General features: G+C 36.8%; 2 protein-coding genes across 28 annotated transcripts; one reads left to right on the plus strand and one right to left on the minus strand.

The window, feature by feature from the left end:
- Window positions 1–5,922: 5,922 nt before the first annotated feature.
- On the plus strand, window positions 5,923–6,783 carry LOC104592610 (uncharacterized). The gene has a single exon (XM_010252054.2). It carries the CDS (start codon window positions 5,923–5,925, stop codon window positions 6,781–6,783), a length of 861 nt encoding a protein of 286 aa, XP_010250356.2.
- Window positions 6,784–7,764: 981 nt separating this feature from the next.
- LOC104592248 (uncharacterized) lies at window positions 7,765–12,798 on the minus strand. Of its 27 annotated transcripts, none has more exons than XM_088893591.1 (5): window positions 12,599–12,798; window positions 11,011–12,402; window positions 9,353–9,462; window positions 8,847–8,987; window positions 8,672–8,732 (listed from the first exon to the last, which is right to left on the minus strand). In XM_088893591.1, the coding sequence occupies exon 2, from the start codon at window positions 12,239–12,241 to the stop codon at window positions 11,012–11,014; it is 1,230 nt and encodes a 409-aa protein (XP_088749717.1). In that variant the 5' UTR covers window positions 12,242–12,402; window positions 12,599–12,798; the 3' UTR covers window positions 8,672–8,732; window positions 8,847–8,987; window positions 9,353–9,462; window position 11,011. The 27 variants fall into 27 exon arrangements, with proteins under 27 accessions (XP_019052392.1, XP_088749718.1, XP_088749719.1 ...); XM_010251499.3 differs by having other exon boundaries at window positions 8,847–9,048; XM_010251492.3 differs by adding an exon at window positions 10,197–10,260 and having other exon boundaries at window positions 8,847–9,048; window positions 11,011–12,756.
- Window positions 12,799–26,940: the final 14,142 nt, after the last annotated feature.

Raw genomic sequence — 26,940 nt, forward strand, 5'->3', positions numbered from 1 at the left:
ATTTTACCTTTTTACGAATTAATGTGCATCTGTTTTTACTAAATAGCCCTGTCTCAGCAACTCCATAATATGCTCGAACACTGTTGATCTTCTTCCTTACGACTCACAGCGGCAGAACGACAGTACACCCCCCTCCAACCTTCCCTCTTATTTAATGGGTGGGCAACCATGGCGGCAGATGGATGACAATGTCAAACGTCTAAGGATGGCACTGGAAATTTCGTTCAGCAACGGGAACGGTACTCTGTTTTCTTGTTCATTACAGGAGGAAGCACCTGTAATGGGTGGGCAACCATGCTTCCTCCAGGGTGGGCAACCATGTAATGGGGAATTTTGTTCATTACAGGGCTAGCACCAAAGTTGATAGCCCTTGTTGGCTCAGATCCAAATAACCGATCACCAAACTGGTTAGCTCTTCTATATATATGCGATCCGCTTCACCAAGATAGACGTTTTGCTCCCCCATCCTCCCTTATCTCTACTCTATCGATCATCACCATGTCTCAGTTTGTTGCTTTGTGTAACGAACTGCCCTTAAAGATTGCTCATCTTACCATTCAGAAACAGAAGACCAAACTCAATTCCAAAGTGACAACCATGCCTTCGGAGGCCTCCTCCACTATTAATTCATGTTCCATCAAAACCGTCATGGTTTTAATCCAAGAAAACCACTCCTTCGATCACATGCTAGGGTGGATGAAGTCCATCAACCCTGAAATTGATGGTGTCACCGGGAAAGAATACAACTTGATCTCTGCAACGGATCCCAACTCGGAACGGGTTTACTTTGGGAACCAATTGGAGTACGTCGACCCTGACCCTGCTCACTCGTTTCAGGCAATTTACGAGCAGGTTTTTGGTGTTCCATGGGGACAGTAGTCATCATCGGTTAATAAAGGCGGCATTGCGACGACGATGAACAGATTTGCACAGCAGGCAGAGAGCGTAGAGAAGGGGTTGTCGGAGACGGTGATGAATGAGTTTAACCCGGAAGTAATACCGTTATACAAGGAGTTTGTGTCGTAGTTTGCAGTGTGTGATAGGTGGTTCGCATCGCTTCCCAATTCAACGCAGCCAAACCGGTTATTCATGCACTCTGCAACGTCGCACGGATATATCAGTCACGATACTATGAAGCTGATCCAAGGGTTCCCACAGAAGACCATATTTGATTCTTTGGATGACGCCGGTTTATCTTTTGGGATATATTATGCCAACCTTCCTTCCACACTTCTCTACAAGTAAGCAAGCTTTCCATTGCGCCAAGGCCCAGTAAGGTCTTTTGTGCCCATGCTTCCTCCTGTAATGAACGAGAAAACAGAGTATCATTCCCATTGCTGAACGAAATTTCCAGTACCATCGTTGAACGTCTGACATTATCATCCATTTGCCGCCATGGTTGCTCACCCATCAAAGAAGGGGGAAGGTTGGAGGGGGAGTGTATTGCCATTCTGCCGCTGTGCTTCACGAGGAAGATGAGTGTTCCAGCTTATGGAGTTGTTGAGATAGCGCTATTTTAATAAAAACATATGGATATTAATTCATATAAGGGTAAAATAGGTAATTTGAAAAAATTGATCATCTCTTTAACGTTTTTCGTCTTGATCATTGACAAGAGGGAGGTATTTATTGAATTTTTAAAAAATATAAGAGAGTTTTTGTTAAAATAAAATATAAAGAGAGGTTTTTATGATTGTCAAAAACTTCATAGGAGGTTTTTGTATTTTACCCTAGGAAATAATTTTGCTGTGTAAGAAGATACCTACTTTTTCATAACTTGTACACGTATTCAGGGAAGGACTCACAAAACTGCCAATTACACCTTTTGGCGAAAAAAATAATAATTTTAGGTTTGAATTCCAGAAACATTTATGTTTTACTTAGATCACCAAAATCAAAAGAAGCAGAACTGTTTTGCTAAAGAATTGGATCTTAAGAAATAAGAGATCTGCAGAACTGACCAAATGTCAAATTTTCTAGAAGAATTTGTTTAAATATTCAAGAAATTTTAAACTTTCAAGAGAGTCGATCTTTAACCAAAAAGTAACATTTGTCAATATATTTTGAAAATAAAAAAAGGATAAATTACATAATCACCCCGTACTTAGGGTGTAGTAATACTTACCACCCCCATACTTTGTTTTGTGACAACCCCCAACTTCTAAATTCCAGCACTTTACCTCCTGATCCACCAACGGGGTTGATGATGAAAGTAAAACTACTAAATAGCCTATTTAAGATTCTAAGGGTTGACAGCAACAAGCATCAATATGATGAAAATAACCATTCTAAAGCATAAATCGTTAGGCATTAATGAACTAATCATTCTCAAGGCGTTCTCAAGATGATCTTTATTGAGAGAATTGAGGGAAATGTGTGAGAACTAGTGTGTGAGTTTGGAATTTTAGAAAAATTATGTTAAATGGGCAAAATGACCTGGGATTCATGCCACTTTATATATTTTCTTTTGAATTAAAATTTATCTAACCCTTATTTTAATTTTTGAGTGTATACATAGAAGCAAAACAGGATTGGAATGTATACACAAAGTTTATCTTAGCATGTGAAACCCTTTTCTTTCCTTTGGATGATTTTCCTAGTTTTTTTTTTTTGATGAATGAAAATAATTTATTAATCCAGAAATTAAGCCAATACAGGAAACCTATGAAGAGGCACGACCTGTTACCTCTTCTAACAAAGTATTACATCAATTAAAAACAAGAATAAACAGAAATAAACAAAAATAAAATTATATAGCAGCCCAAAACAAATGATCCCTGAAGCCCCTTGCTTAGCTAGCCCATCTGCTAAAGTATTTGCTGATCTTTCCACCCAAAGAGAGATAACTGTCATATTTCTTGTGAGCCAGTTGACTTTCTTCAATAAGTCTCTATATCGCCACATAGCTGAAGCTGGTTCTGTCAGCCATCCCACAACAATTTTGGAATCTCCTTCAACTATCAAGATGATTTTCCTAGTTAGCCCATAAGATTTGCACAGCCAACATTTTAGAGCCCATTTGGGAGGGTTACAGCTTTGGTTGAGTCCGGATCTACTCCTTACAGAATGCTCCACACACCGATCTTACAGCACGTCTCAACCGCATATTGGGAATATCTCCCATACTTGTGTGTTATCATTCATGGGAGATATTTCTAATACACGGTGGGTTGTGCCTCTGAGGTCGGTGTGGGGTGCACTCTGTGACGAGCAAATCCCAATTCGCTTTGATTGAGCTGCGTAGACTGAACCTCTTTAAAGAAGCTACTAACATTGGTTTCACCAAGAAGTTGATTTACTAGCTTAAGTGTTGAAGTCAGGGCACTTCAAATCTAAAAGTACAGCTGAAACTTTGAATGCATAGTATTACTTGAGAAAAGCTCCAATTCTAGGTAAATCCAAGGTTCAAAGTATGATATGTATCATGCCGATGGCTTCCCGATACGCCCTTTCAGGGATTGTATCAGGTCAGCCACTGGTTCAGAGGGTAGCTGGGCTTTAAACCGACCCCTCTGAACTGATTTCAAAAAAAATAAGTAAAACCTAAAAAAGAAACTATTCATACCCGGTGTATCGGGCATATTTGGGTAAATCTAGGACATTTTGTGCAAGGGTATACTAATTTGACAAAACTTCAGATCCAGAAAGTAGCGGATTCACTTTTCTGTTTCTGCCAATCCATAAGAGAATTCTTTATGATCATGTTTTCTATATTTCACCGTCAGCATGGTCAGGGGCCTCAGGACCCAGATGTGTTTCCTTTTGTTATCCTCTGTTCATGGATCCAAAAGCCCTTGTCAGGTGTTCAATTTAATCACCTTTCTTGGGCTTCTTTCAGACAGTTGATATCACTCAGAAAATCTCGAATAAATAGTGGCTAACCTATCTGACGGAAAGCTGAGGTTGGCAGTTGGGCAAATCACCAGTCCTCACCATATAGCACAAATGGGTCAATGTGACAAGAGGTCCAAATAACCTGATTACCAGAACTCTTTAGGCAGTGTTTGCTTCAATTCACGAAAAGTGGAATATTTTGCCTTAACTGTAAAAGGGGCATAAGTATAGCCGAAATATTTGAGTGGAAAATTTCCACCCAAACAAACCGAGCCGAAGGGAACCAAGTACAGTAAGTCAATAAAAAAACCAGGATTGTTGACCCTTTCCTTAGGAACCAGGTGGGGTCTGGTTTAGGTCGTTTTAGGAATTAGGGCTGCAGATAGATCCGATCTAATTGGATATACTCATCCGATGACCCAGTAGTCGGTGTCAATGTTTTAAAAACCGATCCGGAACCGGAAGCGCTTAGGCCACCAGTTTCTGGGTCAGTGGTTCGACTGTCCAGTTTGAATGGATGGCCATTTCAATTTTTAAAAATAAAAATGACCAAAAATAATTGTCTAGGTCTAACAGGTCAATGGCTCGATCGTTGGGGTCAGTGGATTGCTGACCAAATCAACATTTTTTTGCTAAAAGATGGGCTAAGGGTGAAACAGAACAAATTGCCTAAATAGTTCCCAGACCAAATGATCCAACTGTCCAGATCAACAACAGTTCAAAAACCATGCTTGGTGCCTCTCATCCAAATATGGAGGTGAGGGATCAAACATGCATAACTGCATACTCTCCGTGGTAGGGTAAGGTCCTCAGGTGCACCCTGCTCTGTCTCCATCCCTTGATCCTCTGCAATGTGTAATATGTAATACCACAAAAATGTATATACGCAAGTCCAAGTTTGATTGATAAATATTTAGATTTAACTTGAATCTTATCGGATAAGAGGGGTGAATCCATATTTGATCCAATTATAAAGGAATTGAACTTGGATCACCTTTAACCGGATCAAATTCGACATGGAATTCAAAATTCCAACAAACCAATACCCTAACATTATACACCTATCAGTTCAGCATGTTGTGGGTTTGGATTTTGGACCCAAAGATGTTTAGCCACTGCTGAACAACTGATCCTGACCACCCAATTTGTGGGTTCGAACCATATTGAATGATTGAGGCCCTCTGATCAACAAGACTGAGTGCGTCCTCCAGTCCCATTGGGTCTCACCAATGTGCAATGTATCACAAATTCTAAGCCACAATTAGTCAATCGTTTCTAAAGATGGGAAAAAAAATTGGCTGTCTACATTCAACAGCCTGTGCTCCACAGGGTCCTCCCTGTCCCACTCCCACTCCCATTCTCACTCCAATTCCCCTCTAATAATTCGGTCCATACCCTAATCTCCCCCAATTGGAGCTTGATGAAGAAGGCAAAATCATGTCATCTCATTGAAGGAAATGATTGAACTTTTCCCCCCACCTCAACGGCTCAACCACCCCCCCAAATGCTTCCAAATTCCAACCCACTATCAGTTCGTACCCTTCAAAGTCCCCTGATGGCTGATTCTGATAAAGGGAATTACACCTTCTAGAGCAACCTACCATAATAAGTAGTCTCTTGATCTCTGATTCCCTGAATCTCTCAATCTATCAGTCTGAGTGAAAACTGATTTCTGTAGATAAACAATAAAATAAAGTATTATTATATCATAGCTTTAATCACCAATAACTATGCAAATAATGGTGTCAAAGCATGCAATACCATTTAATTCGGTAGTTTGTGAGACACCAAATCAGGCCTCTTTTATTAATATCAGCCCTTGTGAATGGCTTCAGTTATCTTAATTATTGAAATCTTAAATAGTTGGCTAAAGTGCTAAAATGCAAGTCAAGTGAATTCCTTTACAAACCAATCCAATCATGAAATATTAGCATTGAAGCAACCAAAAGCTCTAATTAAAATTCAAACCAATGTGACCACAGCTGAGACCAAAGGACTCAGACTAACAGACACTCTATCTCTACTCTTTCCTCTGCTCTTCCCACAATGCCAAGAAGAACGGCACAGGTCTTTGAATCAGTTCAAGTGATGAGTACAGCCGAAATCTTTAGGGAGTCCATCAGGGTTTTACTTCTGCATCCAACCCATTTCCACTCTATCTCTATCTTCCTCCTTTCGCCTCTCCCATTTTCCTTCTTCGTCTCCCACTTCCTCGTTCATCAATTTCCTACAATACCGCCCTCCACAATCAGACTAACAAGAAAGTTATTTGGACACAATGGAGCTCAACCCCTAGTTAGACTCCTCTCCGAGACCATTGTTCACATCATCATTTGCTTCCCTTCTTCTGTAACTTTCTCTCTCCTTGGAAGAGCTGCCACTGTGCAAGCAGTTTCAGACAGTTACAATGGGATCAGCCTCAATGGAAGAAGGCTGTTTATGAGAAGTGGGCTTGCCTGGGTGAAGCTTCTCCACACATGTTTCTGGGAGTTCTTCATTGCAATTAGCCTCTTTGGTGTTTTGGTTGTCAGCTTGGTAACAGTACCCAAGATCTTGTTTGCATGTGGGGTTTGTTCAATGGTGCTTGGGTTTTGGGGTGTCCTAGGGCTTCTGGGAATACCCTTCTGTGTGGGGTTTGCACACATTACGGTTGTGGGGAACTTGGCAAGGGTTTTGTCTGTGTTAGAGAACGAGTGTTATGGGTTTGCGTCATTGATGAAAGCCAAGAGTCTAATAGAAGGAAGGAGACAAACAGCCCTACTGATGACTTTGTTTAGCAATGTGGGCTTGAGACTAGTTGAATGTCTCTTTGAGTTTAGGATGTGCAAAGGGATGAGTCTCTGGGAGGGCCTGATGTTAGCTTCCATGTACTCTTTGGTGCTTGTCTTGGACACTGTTATGAATGTTGTTTTCTACTATACATGTAAATCACTAAACTTTGATGTTTGATGTACTTGAATCACCGAGGAAGAGAAGGTTCGGCTGAAGCTGCACAGCCCAGGACAAGATTAGTTGCTTCCGGAGTCTTGTTCATCAACCAAAACTCATACAGAGAAAACATACATTTTTTTTTTGTGGATTAAGTGGATTTTCTTTCAAAATATGTAATCAAAGAGTGAGGCCATTTTTATTCGCCCCACATATCTCTAAAACTAGAAGTTTCTAGTTGGTTTGAAGGGTTATCCAATTCTTCTTCTTCTTCTTCTTCATGGTGCTGAGAATTCAAAATTCAAAAGCTTCTTCACCTTTTCCGAACATAAATAAGCTACAATTGGTCGAGTGTCTAGTTCTGACTACCGAGCTCTCCCCAGTATTATGAAGTAAAGAGATATGTTTGAGGATCTGAAACCACACAATAAATCAATCATCACAACCCCAATAATTTTTTTTTTGTAAATACGTTCTCAACTTCTCAGGGATCCAATACTGCACCATGAATCAATGAAGCAAGGGAAAGAGATATTTTGGTACATATAGTACTCCTGCTGGATCGCAGGTTCGCAGCCTGTGACAATCTCTAATGGTAGTTTCCCACTTTCCCTTGCTGCAAAGCACTCAATTGATCAACACCCATGATCTCACAACCTAACAAGAAACGCCCACATTTGTTCTGCAGTTCTGCTTTTCGTCGCTTTCCTTCAATAATTAAGAACCTTTAACTATTAGCAACCATGAAAGAACATACAATGCCAATTTTTGGTGAATCATTCAGAAGTCAGATAGCATCAACAGGCAATAATGCAGTTGGTGCCGTACCGAGTATGCAAGAACCACAGTAATGCAGTTACAGCACTATCCATTTACACAATGGAAATCCCATGCCAGAGAATTCGAAGTACTGTTTGGCTAGTTTCATTGAACCGACACAACCCACCAAAAAGGAGAGGGGAACAGAAGCGATGGCGACTACTAAGAATAATGGCATCAAACTCAAACAGAAACCAAAAAGCACCGCTTAGATTGGCTGCAATAGAAAAGGCCAAGATGGATGAAAGTATACAAATGTGAACTCTGAAGTGTGAATAAAAATACAACATGGGTTCACGGGCTTTCACAGTTTCATTCACACCATAAATAGACTAGTAGCACAAGGCTTCAAAGCCAATTAGATTACATATAACCGCCCAAAGCATCTGGCACTGGAGCTGCTCCCTCTGCAATCAAAGAGTTGAAATTGTACCCCATTTCACATGTCGAGTCCAAAAATTTTCTTCTGCATAATTAGCAAAGATTCGGACATCATATACTCTTTTTAATCGATTGGCAATCTCACACACACACACAAAAAAAAAACGATTGACAATCGATGATAACTTTGTCCCCTCTTAACTCAATATATCAGAAGCTCATAAATCTTTGTTTTCACATATATTTCCCTGCATTTTTAAAAATCATCCTTTTTGTGTTTGTAGGTGGGGAGTAAAACATACAACCACAACCACCACAAATATGGGATATTAGTCCCCACAAAATAATCAGCAGCACAAATTATAACAAGCTGAATGGTGTTATCAAGTCACTCTGCTGGGAATATAGTTTATATCATTTTTTGAAGAAAGGCAAAATAATGTGTAATATCGAGCCAGTACAATACTGGTACAAATGAAGAGACTCAACGCAGAAGGCTCCCACTACTTACCTATTTTGATTCCAAGAACAGAGTTGCGTCCCTACCACACTTGTCAAAGCATCAAGATAACAACAATTGTGTAGAAAGACTCCTTCAATCCACTTAAAATGCCCCCGCCCCCCCCAAGAGAGAGAGTTAAGATATAGAAAAGAAAGAAAAGCAGGATGACTTCAGATTTGCGACCATGAAGCAAATCACAAGTTTTACCTTGATTCGTGGCTGCACAGGTATCAGTAATCAAGAATTGAGGTGTTCAGCACATAATCCTCTAGAAATCAAGTCAACCAAACAAAGACACAAATAAATGTTAAATTATATAATGTTTAAAAACATTGTAATATTTTTAAAAAAATTGAAAGAAAAAGTTGAAAAGCATTGACACCTTATTGAGTCTGAACTTTCTCATGGCACCTTTAGACTACTAGGTGCCAATTTATCTATTGCTACTTCAGCTTTGACCATCAGCAGCACATATACAAAAATGTCAAGCCAAATGCCAATTGTTGGTACAGTATAAAAGTGCCTGCACAGCTCCACCCATTAAATCTGAGGCCTCCTGGTGAACGGTGACATACAGTTGTCACCTTTTATCCAACAAAAGACAAGAATGGAGTTAAAAAGAAATGGCGGAACTCTCTACTACGAGAAGCACAGAAAAAACACTTTAACAAGGATAACCGGATACCAAGGAAAACCAGCCTGAAGCACAAATATTAAGTAGATCATCATTGATTGAAGGAACAAAATTAAGTTCTACAGCAAGTGAATGAACCAAGTTAACACTAAAACATCCAAAAAAATAAACAAAAGAAGCAGATAAATCTAACCACTAAAAAGAAAAATCAGCAAAATCTTGATTTCATGGTGATAGTATTCCTGTAAACTCACCAAGTAGAAAGACATTACAACCTGCATTTGTATTGGTCCGCCAATGTATCCACAAGATGCTTGAACCAAAAGTTCTTACACTAAAATGACATTCCATGGCTATGATGTTCCTGTAAAACTCAACAAGCACAAAGATATTACAATCTGCATTTGTATTGGTTTGCCCATGTACCCACAAGATGCTTGAACAAAGAGTTCTTATACCAAAATGACATTCACTCCAAATTCGCCATTACAGAATTTATGCTCGTTAATCCTGATTTCTATTGTTAACGTTATTGAGTTAAACATTATATTTTATTTTTTATCAGAGCTTAAAAGATGAAGAAAGGTTCATATTCGGTATCATCCCATAACATTCCCCAACCCAATGACTCCCCTAGTAATTCAAGTCCCTAACTACCAAGGTGTGATGAAAAATATCTGGTGCCCCAGAAAAATTTGGACCAGCAAGTGTCCCATATATCAAGTTCATTTGCTGGGGAAGAAGGCAAATGGCTCTACAAATCATTGTTACCATTTCATTTGGGTTAAATGTTCATTTATTTTATTTCATTTTCAAAGTGAACCAGATTCCTCATTTCATCTGTTGAGATCTGAATTAAGTCAGAAAAAATGTAAATATTTGTTTGATTTATAAAAAAGTTTGGATCATAGTAAAGCAATTATTTAATTTAAGTGAGACTGGTTTTGTCCAATTCATTGGTCGCAATTTGCAATTAATCAATGCATAACCAGGAAAGAACTATCCATGTGAGACCTAAGTGGGAAGAACTGAAGCACAGGACTTCATTCACGAATATATATGCATTAACCCCTCAAAACACTTGTTTATAAACTGTACCTGCTACATCATTTTATCCACAATCTGCTCGTCTGTTGTGTTGTATTTCAGCCAGTTTCATCCCCTGCTACTTGAATTAGTATAGTAGGGATCATTTTCTATTTAGCACCAATAATGAAGTTATTTGTAGGAACCTAGGAGTAGCTCCAATAGGTGATAAAATGAGAGAAATAAAGTAGACTAAGATGATTTTATCATGTGCATAGAAGACCATCAACATCCCCCGTAAAAAGAATGATTTGTTACAAGTTGAAGGGGGCTAGAAGGGAAAGGGGTAGACCAAAAGGAACATGAGTAGAAGTAGTAAGAAATGTGTTTTTTTTTATTTGCAAAAAGGAAACCGCCAATAATTTAACAGTGGATATGGCAATAAACAGAATGGATTGGTGAAATAGGATCCATGTAGCCAACCCCATATAGTTGGGCTAAGATTTGAATAATGATCAAATCTTATCATCAATACATGCATTTCTGGTAATTGTTAATAAAAAAGTAATCCCCACATAAGAGCCACATAAATAGAATGCATCTTTTTTTGAAAAGTACCACCAGACCATATGGCCAATGAATTTGTGAACCAGATGGTTGATAGTTCCAAAGAGAAGAACTAAAAGCAAAAGATCCATTGGTTTTGGTGCTGTCTTAGTATACCTAGCATTTCCAAATATTTTATTTTCTAACAGACTCAAATGCATCATGAATAAGAGCCAAAGGAGAGAGTGAAAATATCCAAAGAATACAACAATGAAAGCAGTACAACATGTGAACTAAGAAACACATAAAACTAAGAAATAAAAAGTTGGAAAACACATACATCACCCACTGATATTTTCAGCAGAAACATCAATTTCATCATCATCGTCGTCATCATCATCATCATCATCATCATTATCATCATCATCATCATTATCATCATCATCACTTCCCTGCCTTATTTTTGCAATCTCTGCCTGTGCTCTCTCTAGGATCTGCCTCTTCTGTAATTCCAAATCTCTATGGAATTCCATCCTCATTTTCTCTAATTCTAGCAACTGCTGCCTCTTACTGTTCTCAATCTTCTCATAAATCTCTCCAAATTTCTGAATAGAATCAGCAAGCAACCTAAAGGAAGAACCCCCGTCAGCCTCATCTCTGAATCTTGGCCTCTTAGGTGGAAGGCCATCCGAATCATCATCATCACCCTCTGAGGATTCTGAATTTTCTGGGCTGTCCCTCATCTCATCCAACCCATTTGCACGATTCAAGTAAACTCGGGGATTCATAAACACATACTCACCAGAATCCAATCCACATGACAACCCAGGTTGCCGTGGTGATGATGTCATGAGCATGTCCATTTTCTTAAAATAAACCCATTTACAGGTTGTGCCACCAGTTTCTGCTAACTTCATCTTCTCCCTTTTGTATTTCTTCTTCAACGTATCCAAACGATTGCGGCATTGAGTATCCGTCCTAATGGTATTTGACTCTTCTGAAACCTTGTTTGCAACTTCATGCCATTCGTCAGATCGAAGACTCTTCCTCCCAAGCTGAAGAAACCGATCACCCCAAGCATCTAGTAGAACAAAAGTTTCATGTTCTGTCCAATCAGCTGGGGAATTCCGGCCACCAAAGGATGGCTTGGGCGCAGTAGTAACAGCAGTGGCAGCAACAGACGGTGCTGCTACCCGAGGAGCAAACTCGTAACCTAAATTCTTAAGCTTTCGCTTCTTTCTGTGCCTCTCTGACTCATCCTCAACTTCAACCCTCCTCCGATAATTGTCTCTCTCTCCATCGTCGTCCTCGACATCATCTTCATCTTCATTTGCCCCTTCTGCAACACGCTGCACACCTGCTTCTTCGTCTTCCTCTTCCTCCTCTTCCTCCTCCTCCTCTTCTGCTTCATCTTCATCCTCATCTTCGTCACCATATTCATTACCACCAGCCTGCAGATAAGAGGCGTTTCGCACCGGAAGCTTCTGGCGATGCGAAGAACCGTAGTTCTGGTGGTAATTTCCAGAGTAAGGATTCGGAGGATACCTTGCATCGTCATCCGTGTCGTCCATTTCCGCAAGATTGAAGACCAAAGAACAACTAAAAAGGGCCAACAATAAGCTAGCGTCCGCTCTCAAGAACCATAATTTCGTGAATTCAAGAACTTATTCCTCCTTTCTGCAGAGTTGAAGGCTAAGAATTTAATAAAAAAATTCTCAAGGATCCCAACGTCCTGGCCTTAGAAAAGTGAAAACAAAAAAAAATCGTGAGTTGTGGTTCTCGAGAAGTCAAATTTCAATTCCTGGCATTTAAGAACCCTAATTTATTGATATCTGAAGATAAATATCTGATCTTATATAGTTATATCCATAAGAAGAGAAGACAAAAGCAATAGATATGAATACTGCTTCCGGATAAACCTTGACGACCTGTGTGGTTGCTTGTTACATGTTGCAGAGCATTTTTTATTCCGACTGCTTTGTAGGGTTTTGGCGATGGCGAGAGGGGAAGAGAAGAGTGGAGCACCTCTGAGCTCTGGCTCTCTCTGATTTGGGGAGAAGATCAGCAATAGCAGCATAAGAAGGGTGAGGTGCTAAAATACGCGGGATGCGTGATCCGCAGATTTGTTATCTTGCGAGTTGGGACCAAGCTCTCGCATGTATGTGGGGGCAATCCTGTTGGCCACGAACGAGGAAAATCATGGTTTTCAAAACCGGGCCGGATCGGACTGGAAAAATCGGGAACCGGTCACCTGAACTGGTTTCGTTTTTCTCCAAAATCATTGGTTTTGGTCAGCAAACCGCTGAACCGGCCGGTTGACCGTTCGAACCAGTAACCGGACCTCTGATCGGTTCAATCACTAGTTTGTTTTTAAAAACCATGAGAAAAATAGGGGTTAGTATCTGCTATCCACAAGCTGTTTGCACATCTCTACCAACGAGACATTATAGCTACGTATTGGAAATATTTTCCTGTCATGTGGTTAGATGTTTCCAAAACACAGTCGTGGTGTTCTTTGGGTAAGGATGTGGAAAAGAGTCAGAGATCTCCAACCCACAAGAACTTTGCCCATATCTAGCCACGTAACATTACAGTTACACATGGGAAACATCTCATCCTCTTGTATAGTATTATGCATGCGAGATGTTTTTAATTCGTAGGGGTAGTGTGTTGTGGATAAATGTGGGCAGAGTTTTTGTGTGCAAGAGATTCAGTCTGTGAAAACAACTTTTGGGCAGAGTTTTTGTATTTGTATTCCTACCAAACTAAGCTAAAGCTGCGTTTGGAAACAATGCAAATGGAGTGTAAATCCTGGTTCAGGGTAAATTTGCATTTTGATTCACTTTTGCCCGTGTTTGACAACATTGCATTTATGCATTGACAAATGACAGACCAGTGCATACTTACATTGATAATAAGATGTAAAAGTACATCAATAAAAAAGAAGTAAATTTGCACTTAAGGCTTTTGATAAAAAAAGCATATGTTTTATTGGAATTCATGTTTGCATCCATTATAGCTAAAAGTCGGTTTGGTAAGAAGGTAAATTTGCTAGTGAAAAACTAACCCAATTTTGCAACTTATATGAACCATTTTACACTCTACATATTTGCATTTCCACTTATTTGCATTGTTTCCAAATGCAGCCTAAAGGCTGAATTTAAAAGGAGTACAGATGCAAATATGTATAGTGCAAATACATACAAAATACAAATATATTCAACAAAAAAAATATGAGACAAATAGAAAGTTAGGAAATTTTCTTTAAGTTTAAAAAATTTTGTTAATATCTTTCCCTCAACTTTCTATTTTTCCTTTTAATCGAACCAAACATAACCTAAGCATGTGCTCGTCTATCAAACTAGAATTTGTCCTAATCATATAAGGCTGCGTTTGGGGAGTGTTTCTCGGGCAGGCCTTTCGGGGTTTTGGCTTTTTTAGCTAATATTCGAGTCTTGCTAAAAAATTGATCTTTTAGAAATTTGAAGGATATATAAGTTTCTTTTTTGGTAAAAAGGGTATACAAGAACTAGGTGCAGAGGGAAAAGGAGTTGTTCGAAAAATAATAAGAAATGATATTTTATTAAAATAATAAAATATTATTTGATAAAATAATAAAAATGGATATAGCACTGAATAGAATGCAATAGCAAAATAGGATTCATGTAGCCAACCCCGTATAAATGGAACAACGCTTAGATGATGGTGATGAAGCCACTTAGTGCAAAAAGAAAAAAAAATACGGAAGGTTGGGTTCATATCTGGTCCATCCCTCCTAAGACCCCAGATGGCTAGAACCGACATTGGTTCATCTTCATCATCTAAGCAGGCCAAGATCAGCATTTGGTTAATGGCCCTTTTATAGCATAGAGATGGGATCAAAGTTCTTTTTTTTTCTTTTTTTTTTTTGAAAAAAAAAAACTCAAATTTTCAGATGCTTGAATCTTTACGTTTGATAATATAGTAATTTGAGAATTTATATACACACAAATACATGTATACATACATACATACATGCATATATATATATATATATAAACACCTTTTTTTTTCAGTTTAATGGGAATGGCTCTTAGTCATTACCCATTTCTATTTTTTTTTTTTTTTGCTACTCAATTACAATTTACACATTTCTATTTGTATTTTAACAACAGAGATTCTCTAGTTAGGGGTGTCTAGCCTTTTATTTTGAAAAATGGAGGAGCTTTTGGAGAGAGGTGTATGTTACAGGCACGTGTTTAGAGAGGCAAACCAAGTGGCGAATTGGCCCACTCACAAGGCGATGTCTTCTCCTCATTCTGTTTTTTCTTTTAATTTTTTTAATCTTCCTCATGCTTCCCCCCATCTTGTGTAGCATATTTTTCTCATATAAAAAAAATGGAGAAAGTTTCAAAAATTATTTTAACAACTAACTAACTTTCTAACTTGAATTAAAAATTTATTTTTGAGTGTAAGGCCTAGCCACACGTTTGAATTAATGACAAGTCGTTTTAATTAGATCTTTTAATCAAACTTTTTTTTCTGCTTTTAAGACAATTTTGTCGACAAACCAAAATGTATACCTCTCAACCCTAAATCTAAGTTACTCTTTTTCTTTTGTTGCAAACTAAAAACCATACTTCATGATTCATTGGTTCTTAACTGTGGGATCCTAAATAAATAAATGAACAGACCAAAAATAAAGAATTTTTTAGCTGATATTAGTCATAAATATGTGGTGAATGCATTATATGGATTTCAGTTTCTTTACGTAAAAAATGAGTGAGTGAGAAAGAGAGGGACGGACATGACATTCAACACGAGATAGGATTAGTTGAACGCAATAGTTGTTCAGTGGGCTATAAAACCAATTGTAACACTCCAATATCAATCATAAAATGCATGGAGCCTACAACCATTCAACCTCTTGGTGTGGATCACATGTATTTTGTCACTAGTGTGGGACATTATCATTGATCCCACAGCCTGTTATACAGCTAAAACATTCAGTTAATCTGAATTCACTTAACACACCAGAATGATAAAACAGAATTCAAGTAGTAGATCCCACATAGATAGGACAAGGCTTAGATGATGATGTCATGAATCTGGTTTGGCAGAAGTCTTAGCTGATCATAATCTTAATTTCGAAACCACTGACATAGTTCATGCCACCTTTCACATAATGTGTTGGATGGTAAGAAGTCATTTTCAGCAAGGCACCAAACAGAATGGAAGGCAAAACAGGGTTCATATAGTTTGTAACCAACCTCATATAAAACAGAGGAGAGCCTTGGCCCCCTCTATGCCTTAAAAATCCTCACAATCCCTATTGACATTTCACATATTTTGGCCCTCATCCATATTTGTTAACTTTTGGACCCTTTAATCCTTGTTCATTAGCTTTTGGCCCCCCTAATATAAAATCTTGGCTCTGCCCCTGATGATGAGAAAGTCTATGACTTTGGTTGGACAAAATCCTTAGCTGATCAAAATCTTAATTTTAAGATCATTTGCATCTACATGGTTCATACTACCTTTTCACATAATGTGTTGGGTGATAAGAAGTCATTTTCAGCCTTGTCAATTGCAATTAGAAGCTAGGACCAATAGAGGTGTTACTTAGAATTTGGGAAGATGATATAGCCCTTGATATATAGCACAATGGCGTGGAAAGTATTTTTTTTTTTTTTATCAATAACATCATCTTCATTAAATTAAGAGAAGAGAAGGAATAAGGATACAAAGGGGGAGATAAAATAACTTAGCTCCCCAAAAACAGAAAACACGGGGAATACAAAGAAAAAAAATAAAAAACCTGGCCCAAAAAACAGCTTCCCTATTCACTCCTTGCTTGGTCAATCCATCTGCAAATGAGTTGGCACTCCTCTTCACTCAGCTGTACTGAATCTCAATATTCCTACCCAGCCATAAGAACTGTTTTTTTTCATTGTTAAAGTAATGGCGTGGAAAGGTTTATATGGCTTATTAGGATTAAGGCTGAATTGACTAGAGTTGAACTTGACCAATAAAGAAAGAGTTCAATTAGCTGATGTAAAAGAATTCTACACTGGAAGGCTGAATAAGAATCTAAATGACAGAACCTTCTTTCTCGTTTTTCCTCTCCTTTAATAGGTGTATTTTTAGGTTATGTTTGATTTGATAGAAAATAAGAGAGATAAAAAATTCAGGGAAAGTTCTTGTACTTTGATGTAGTAGAGCCTTATAATCCCATCTTACTACATAGCCATAAATAAAGGATCTCTTCACAGTTATATATTAATTTTGGTCTTTTCCAAAAACTGAAAAACCGGTTCCAATACAAATGTGGAGTTCAGATCTCTTACCCACGCCTCATTACACTTATATATTAAGAACATCTCGTATGTTTGCATGTTTCCATTCGTGGGTAGATGGATTCTTATGAGCAAGAGTTCTAAATTAAAATATGTGTCCACGATTTTGTTAACTGACTGTGAGCACTCTATAATCACCTCAGACACGCAAAATTGCTCCACACAACCTTTTCTTGTGGAGAAACAAATGGCAGCAACTAAGAGGAATAGCAAAAGATAAAACTCCTTCAGAGAGATCAAGTTTGAATTTATAGTTTCTGATAATGTGAGAATATCATGTCACTTATCAGAAATAAAGAGTGGTGCAGAAAGAAAAGTTTCATGGTTTCAGTAGAAGCCATATCTTTCTAGAAGTAAAAAGTAAAAATAGCCCTGTTGTTAACTTTCACTAAAATTCCATTGAAGCTACACCTTTGTTTCCTTTCTTTTGTTCTAAGGGTGGGATTGGGAGTGGAGATGGACTGCGCAAAATAACTCAAATGATGTACGATTTTTAAATGAAGCTAGAAAATAAAACTACTTCTGCATTTGTCTGGAGAAAAAAAGTGATTTTCTTAAAAAATGATTCACAGTAGGAAAACAAATCATATTTCTAATATTTCCAATATTTACTTACTTTTTTCGGGGAAAATAGGTTTCAGAACGTTAGAAAGAATGTATGCCATTTTCCCACAATTAAGTTGAGTTTGTATCTTTAGAAAATAGTCAGAAAGATTTATTACATGTTTATATCCATCCCTTTTACAATGGAAGCTTTGTTTTCCATCCCTTCTGATTTGTTTCAATGCAAATAAATGTTTTAAAAGTCAATCCGGAATCGGAACCATTTTGACCACTGGTTTTTAGATTAATAGTTCAACCATCCGGTTTAAAAGGATAGCCTGTTCTAACAAAAAATTAAAATAAAAAAATTGTCAAAACTATTGAATGGGTCCAATGGATCGAAGATTCAACTTCCTAAGTCAACATGTTGATCAATTCAACGATTTTTTGCCAGGACCGAATTTAGAGTAAAGCGAAACCGATTGTCTGGACGGTTCCCTGTCCGACTGACCGAATCAACAGCAGTTCGAAAACATTGATGTAAATTGCCGGGGAAACAATTTTCTATTTTACTTTGTTAGAAAAATTTTACATGCAACCAAACACTAAAAAATAATAACTTCAGAAATTAAACCATTGGTTATCCTTCGATTCTTATGCAACCAAATGGAGCCTATAGTACGACCATGGCAACATAAACTCTATTGGAGCTGGATACAATGAAGAAACCTTAGCCCACTGCTCATCTCATTCTTCAAATAACCACTAACCCTGCAATAAAAATCCAAAAAGAAGGATTCTTGATCATAAAAGTAGGGCTAGGAATGGCCCGGGCTGGGCTGACTATCAAGGAATAAGTTCCAGGCAGAATACAGCCCCAACTACCCCTGACAGGACAAGACAACCCAGACTTGTCATTCTGGGTTGCAAAAGAATATCTCTGGTTCTGTGTATAAGAAAGCAACCCAAGATAGGCTTTTGCTTTAGAATAGAAGATTTTCATTTCATGGCTACTTGAGTGTTTATATGCCAGACCAGGATAGGCCCAAACAACTCCTCTTCCGTATCAGGATGGGAATGGCTAGGAATGTCAATGGACTAGTTTTGGATTGGATCCGTCAAAATCAAAATCAATTTGAATGGATTGGATAGACCAATAAGATATATTGAATTGGACCAATCCAAACTTAACGGTTCAAAGTATTTATTAGATTGGATTGGACACATTAGTAATGGATTTATATTGGATTGAATCTGCTTGAACCCATATCTGGCCTATTGATAGAAGATAGGAATACAAGTGTCAATGAATCAGATTTGGATTGAAACCAATCTATCTAAATTAAAACCAATTTGAACAGATTAGACGATCTATACACTGAATTATAAGCAAATCCAAAAATGATACAAAACATTCAATGGATTGGATTGGACCCATATTAGACTGAATCAGATTAGACCAAATCCAGTCAAATTGACACCCCTAGGAGTAGCCCAGTCTAGGTTAGTGTAACAAGGAATAAGGTCCAGACAGAATACAGTCCCAACTGCACCTGATAAGACAACCCCGGCTTATCATGCTGGGTTGCAAAAGAATATTTATGGTTTGTGTATGAGAGAGCAACCCAACATATGCTTTTACTTTAGAACAGAAGATTATCAATTTATGGTTACTAGGGTGTTTATATGATAGGTCAGGACAGGCCCAGATAACCCTCTTCCACAGCCTTACAGAAAAATCAAAACCAAACAAATTGAGAATAATGTGTTCTTATTTAGGTTTATTCTTGTCTCCAAGATCATAGAATATATTTTCTTTTCACCATTTTTTTTGTTTGTTTTCTGCACATATCATGTCAAACTATTGAAACTAACAGGAGCACTGTAGACTGCTGAATTTAGGGTTTTCAAATAATAAATTTTTAAATTGGTCTCTTCATTATCCTTGACTTCTTGCTTGTTTCTTGTGAGAGTCATTGGCTGTGTATTTAAATTTTCAAACCGCACCTTCAGGAACAAAAGGAAATCACAGATAGTATAATTCTATGGTCCCCTTACATGATGACGAGATGTTGTCCCACAATTGATTCACCGGATAGAGATGCATTCAAGTGGAAAGGTGACAAATTGGCTACAGGGAAAAAAAAAAGACTGACTATTTCACTTTTTGTGACATTGTTATAAAAAAGAAAAAGTGGAAAGTGGGAAAAAAAAAGAAAAAGGACTCAAGTCTAGTTAGGTAAACATCAAGTTTGAGTGTTGTGGGTTGGTTCTTTTAAACAAATTTGATAGAATAAGTAGCTGTGTTTCATTTGATAGAATAATTGAGGTAAACAAGTTCTTAATGAATTTTGTGAAGTTATTTCTCAAAGTCTTGAAGATAAATACACCTTGTAAAATGTAAACCAATGAAAATTAAGTAAATCATGCAATATTTTTAATGTGATTGACAGAAATCTTAATTTAATATATCACAAATATCCATTAACCCATCATAGTTAGATTATATATTTTAATCTATTAACCCATCAATAGATTACAGATTCTATTGAGTCCGATTCCTTAATAATTCTTGTCAAATCAGTTTCAGCTCTACCTAAACCCAATTTACACCCAATCCGTTGACAGCCCTAGTCAGACTTGAACTCGTGACTCAATGAGGTTTTGGGATCCTAGTTTTTTATGAAATTTCTTTGGCTCATAGGCGTGTTTTGACATAGCTTGGTTTAAAAAAAGTATTTTGAACGGTAAATATATACGTTTGAAACGCAAACCCATACAAGAGTTTTTATAAACTTGCTTTTTTTGTTCTTGAACTACGAGTTCCTGAACACAAGGAAGGTGTTATTGTGGCGATTGTTTCATTTTTCTTAACCCCATGGTAAGAATTGATTGTTTATGAAAGCCCATGCACAAAAAGTAGTATTTAGATTCTGACGCTGCTCAATCTGAGGTGATGCACGAATTGAGGAGGCCAATCAGATAGTCCTTGCTGGTAGGGCGGGGCTGAGCTACAAGGACGAGGCCACGCTTCAAGACCTGTGATGAAGGAAACAGAAGTCAGAGGCCCGAGGAGTTATCCCCGGGTAAGAACTCTGACGCTCAAGTCAATAGGTGGTGATAGGATAATCGAGTTGAGCTATAAGGATGCCGATCCGATCTAAGTAGCGGTGTAGGTCTCAGAAGTTGGATCCCTTACCTCGAGCATGGAGTACATTTTTATAGCCAAAGATCTGTGTCCTGGTCGGACTAGGCTTCTGGGGTTGTCGGGATGAAGTTAGCCACCAAGGTATTGGGGATAGAGTCTCATTCCCCATCGGAGTTGTCTTCCTTACTCCTCTTTACCCGTAGTTGTGCTCATCCATATGACATATAGTTGACGTGGTTGGAAGGATAAGATGGGATTTCACAGTAATAGCGTAGCTTGGTCGAGCTAGCCCGACGTGGCCGAGCTATGCCGACCCAGCCAAGTTACGAGGTGGCAGGGTGATAGTTGGGCGACCACATGTCTCGCAAGGCCATCTAGGTCTCTCTCTCTCTGTGTGGCCCCCTATTGTGTTAATTCCATTTATTTGAGGATGGGCTATCCCCCCGTTGTGTGTAGCTCTTTTTTGATCTTTTGTTTTCTTTTGAACTTTTGTTTTCTATGAAAAAAAAAACATGATTTGTTTTAATTTCACACACCTCCTACCTGATGAGTCGTAATCTTATGATGAGATGTATGGACAAGATCATATTGAAAGAATATTCAAACGGTTTTTGTTGGGAGAAGATCCCAACTCTACTCTTAAGGGATGGATTAGTTATGGTCCTTATGGACTTTATTAACTTCTGAATTTTTTTTTTATCAAGTCTTTTCATTTAAACTTGGAGTTTTGATTTGGAAGACCATTCAATTTAAAACTAGAAATGAGTGAGATTAGATTCAATCCTCACAAGACCGTGTTCGTACTGTTTGCACATTTACAGTCTTTTGCGGTCTTACATTGGGAATATCTCCATATTTATATATATATATATATATATTTTCATGGGGAGATATTCGGGCATAGCTTTTGATGCAAATATTGAATTGTGGTTGGAAGATTGTTCCAGCATCAGAAAGGAAAGAATTGATCACCTCGCTCTTATTAAAGAGTTGTATTTTTAATTGATTGTTCTTATTATATTGTAAAGTTTTCATAGCATTTAGAAAGCTAGAAATGAAAAGATAAAGCCTGACTTAATTATATGGAACTCTCATCTTCTATGCTCATAGGTTTTATTGAAAGAAGAAAAAGATTTTGATACTAGAATTGCATGTTGTCTCTAGAAAGAAAAGAAATCCATCATGACTTTGAAATTTGGAATGGTTTATTTGAAAAGCCACCACAAAAGGATTTTTGTGAAGTAAATATTGATGGTGGCTTTAGAGAAAATGGCAATATTGCTTTTGGTGCCATGTTGAGCGAGGTTAAATGTATCAATATACATTGAAAAATTGAGCATGTAAAAGCTATAATATTTTTATTATTACTAGTAGGTGTGCATATGCTTTGTATGTAACATTTTTTTTGATGATGATGTTGATGGTAAATAATGTTTTTAAAAATTTTTAATATTTTTATATTTATAAAAAATAATTTTTATTTGGCATACTTCTTTTTGTTTAAGGTACGATATTAGAGCTGTCCAAATATTTTCTATATTTTTTATATTTTTGTGTGTTTTCATCTTTTTTATTTTTTTATTATTATTTAATTATGATACCAAAGGCCGACACATTTAATCCAAAAGGTTGAATTGTTGACTTGCCATTAAACAAGAAAACAATTTCATTTTTTTGTTGGTTTTAAAATTGTATTTTATTTTTGTCATCCATGAAAACAGTTATTATTTGTCATACTTGTTTTTATTTAATATTGTTAATTAATGTACAATTCAATGAAAGAACTGAATTAATACCCTAAATATAAGATTTAATGAGAGAGAATTGAATGAGTAAAAATGTAGTAGTTTGTGCTTTCACAATTAAAGTGACCAAATTCAAAGATCGAATATTCTAATCAACAATATGATTCAATGAATGTTAGTGGAATGAATAACTTAAATATAAGACTTAATGAATGAAATTTTATTGAGGATAAAAAGTAATTGTTGAAATTACATTTCTGTCCTTACAATAAGAGATGAATCAAATTCAAAAATTATGATGCTTTAGTCAAACAAAAGTCACTAGATATAAATACTGATACATGTACTTGGGGTATTTCTGTCCTTAAAATTGGAGTATTTTAGGCTGCATTTGACATTTCTTATTTTAAGGAAATATCTCCTCTTTTTTTTCTATTAAAGGATATAAGTCCTGAAAATAAGGAATGCCAAATGCAGTATCTAGATACATGTACTTAGTTTGGTCTAATATTTCAGGTTAGTAATTATTAGGAGCTTTTTATGATTTAAACCCATAGAAAACCTCAAACCCCTTATCAAGGATCAAAATTTTGTTACACTCGGTATCATAGGGCCATAATTATCTATATAAGGGGCTTTTGGGGGTTTGACCACTTTCAAGGGGTTGGCAGGCCTAATTAGATTGTGCCACCTCTCACTAATTTTATGCTTAGATAATATTTAGGGTCTGTTTGGTTTGTGAGAATAAGGGTTTGAAATCGGAATCAGAATTATTTGGTTGGTGGAATTAGAATCCTATTTCTATTTTTGGTGGAATGGCATTCTCCCTTTTGAGGAATGGTCATTTCCTCCCCCCTTCTAATTCCTATCAGAATTAAACAGACTATAAAAATAGAGCATTACAATCCCAATTCCAACTACAAGCCAAACAGAACCTTAGAATTATATCATAGAATGAGGTGGCCATTCTATAGGGTATAGAAACACCTCATCAAGGCATTATATAATAGTATAGGAGCACTCTTCATTCTATAGGGTATAAAAACACCTCTAATTTTTCTTAGCTGATTCATAGTTAATAGTTCATACCAGGAGAATGACCTACATTGAAGGCCAGACCTCCCCACTTTACTGAAGTGAGATTTAATCTAGGTTCAAACTATCAATACATATCATACCATATCGTATGCTGTATATCAATGTTTTATCATGTTATCAATATACCAAATCAAAATAATTTAAAACAACTGTTAATTTTAATAATAATAATAATAATAATAGTCTAATAAACATTTGACCAGCTGCCATGAATTCGTTATCATTCCATTAGAAACATTTTTATGCAAGTAGGGGTCTGCTACCAACATAATGCTCCCAACGCTGTCCTAACATGTCACTGCAGCTGCACATTTGAAATATCACTATACATCTCTTACCCATAAAACGATCCCACATTTATAACCATGGACCTCTACCATGTGTAAACATCTCTTTATGAATGAAAAGGGAGATATTCCCAACACGCAGTTGTTATGTCCTGTGGGCAGGGATGTGGGTAGCAGATCTGAGCCTACGTGTTTAGATCTCCTACTCACACCTACTCATATATAACTTCAGCCATATATCGAGAACATCTCCCTATTTAGACATTACAATTCATGTGGAGATGTTCCTGTTATAAAACTATAACATCGTGTGGATGGGTGTGGATATTAGGATTTCGGATTGGATTCAACAAAATTCGAATATAATCCAATTATTGACAACTTACATCCGAATTCGATTGGAATTGAAGACATTGAATTCAAGAGGACCCAAATCGTATTTGGATTTAATCAGATTCCACTTTATTCTTTTAAAATACAAAAAAAAAAATAATTACTTTTCAACTTTTACATATAATAAATTAATGTAAATATAACATACTGAATTTATTCTATATAAATTCATATATAATATAATATATAAAATATATATTTAATATAATTATATAAATATTATAATATAATTAGATTCAGATTTTAATCAAATTGAATGGAATCAAATTCGAATCCAATCCAATTACATAAATACATGATCTAAATCCAAAATAATCAAATTAGATATCGAATTGAGGTCGAATTTTCAAATATCATCGACAGCCCTACATAAAACTCTATAACCATTAAAAGAAGGAATAGGGTTAGATCGGTTGAACCTGATTGACCCTTCAGATGAGTGGGGATGCTTTCGTGGGTTGTCCTTATCAAAAGCTGAACCGGCCTGCTCAATTGCCACATACATCTCAATTCTCAAATCTCAACAACAAATATGAAACCCATCAAAAGGCATGCTAATGTTACCCTATCTCACTTTTATCTTTTAAATAGGGGAAATGGGTTTAATTTATTCAAATATTATTTTATTGGGCGATTAACCATTTAATGAAAAAATAAATCGCCAACTTAGACCTCTTCTTAAAGACCATAATACTTTAGGGAGTGTTTGGCAACACGTATGATTTTGCTTTTCAAAAAACAAAAGTGAAACAAATTAGAAAGCATGAAAATAAATTTAAACCAAAATTTTCACATAAAACAAGTAAAAACAATATACTCATTATAGAAAAGCAAATACAGTCATAACTATACAACATACATACGTTTGTTTAATACGTGATGTGTAGCTTGAAAATTGCATGTCTGACACATGGTTATTTTACCCGAATGAAATCATTTTTCAACCTATTTTTCTACACTTGTTCACTTGTCTCTGAAATTGCTTCTGTGCCACCTGCTTTTTAAGTTTTTAACTTTATATAATTAATTGATTTTTTTGTCTTAGTGGTTAAGATATTTCTGCCGAAACAGTGTCCGGCTTCAACAATAACCAAACTCTTCCCAGAGTCGTTTGTTTGATTCTTTTAATAATGGTACGGACAAAAATATATTTCACTAATATTATTTATAAAATATTTTACCTTTAAAATTAAATAATTAATAATGTTAGTTGGTAAAATATTACTTGACATTAAAAATAAATGGCTCCTTTGTAGTTGCCTTGGTCTGCTTCTACTTAAATAAATAAATAAAATAATAAATTATTTTCTTCACCTTCTCCTTTTGATCTCATCACCAAATAATGCACTTGATCCAATGGTAAGAGAAAAACCAATGGGACCCATCTAGCGATAAGATCAAACCACCAGGTATCACAACATAACAGGGACCAGAATGTCATTTTGGTAAAAGAATTACCCATAAGCCTAAGCTCATATTTAATTATGTTTAATTAAGACTCCCCCACCCACTTCATTGAAATTGCAGGAACATTAATAAATAAAATAAATTACTAAAGAAGAGAACCCTAAAAGCAAAATTTTAAATTTTTTTAATATAAAAATCCAATTCTTTATTCCTTTTCTTTTGGAATTTTTCGTTATTTGTGAGGTGGCAAGCCTTCTCAATTATTGCAGCTGAAAAATAAAGAGCTTTTTCAGAAAAAGAAATTATTTAAACTATTTATTAAACCATTAAAATATGTCATTTTACTCTTTTGTCACAGAGATGTGTAGCAGCTCGGCCCGTCCGAACACTTATTAATTAATTAAAAACAAAAAAAATGTTTCCTATTATAAGCTATTTTTAAAAATTACATTTTAATAATAATAATCCCATTTCATTCCTTTTAAGGACTGTCTCCGATGGTCGACACGTGGATTCTACACGTGTGGGTGGTCCCACAATGGACGCCACCTGCGGGTGATACGAGAAAGTAGATCTACCGTTCGTTTGCCCGACCATCGTTAAGGGAATCTCGGCCTCGGATCGTCGGATTACGCGGAGATGCGGGTCGGAAACCAACACGTGTCACTCTGTGTGTGCAGGGCGATATCATGAAAAGCTGAGTCACTGAAAACGACAAAAAAAGACTGTACTTGAAAGAAAAAAAATAAAGAGAAAGAAAGAGGGGGAATGATAACCCGAGTCAGCTTTCACCCGAGTTAATTTAACTCGGGTTGGCAACGTGGCACGAGAAAAGGACACAACAAATCATACAATTAACGGTTAACTGACGTTTCGTGGCGCGCAGCGAGACCGAAGAACGGAGAGGCGTTTGACCGTTTATATACTGTTAAGTCCGTCGGTTGGTGGTTCGTAACTTCTGACAGTCGATGAATTAACTCGGCGATCGTAGAAAACACTGCAATCCTCAATCAGGATTCAGGAACCTATTAAGTATTAAGTCATTGTCTACGATGAAATGACAAGAAAAGCCTTCAACGATAGAACATATTGTCACAAGAGATGAGGGCAATTCGGTCATTATACATCCTATGCTTCTACGTCAATGCTTTTCAAATTCGCGAGTGGTTTGAGTGAGTGGGCCCGATCCATCAGCGAGTTAACTCATTAACACAACCAGGTGAACCGGGGTTAATAGCTTTCTCTTTTTCTGCTGACTCTTCCAAAGAGGAAAACATTTTCTTATAAGCAATCAAATGAAGAATAATACACCTA

Source organism: Nelumbo nucifera, chromosome 8 (genome assembly GCF_055504915.1).
Source record: "Nelumbo nucifera cultivar China Antique chromosome 8, China Antique-T2T, whole genome shotgun sequence".
NCBI classification, from domain to species: Eukaryota; Viridiplantae; Streptophyta; class Magnoliopsida; order Proteales; family Nelumbonaceae; genus Nelumbo; species Nelumbo nucifera.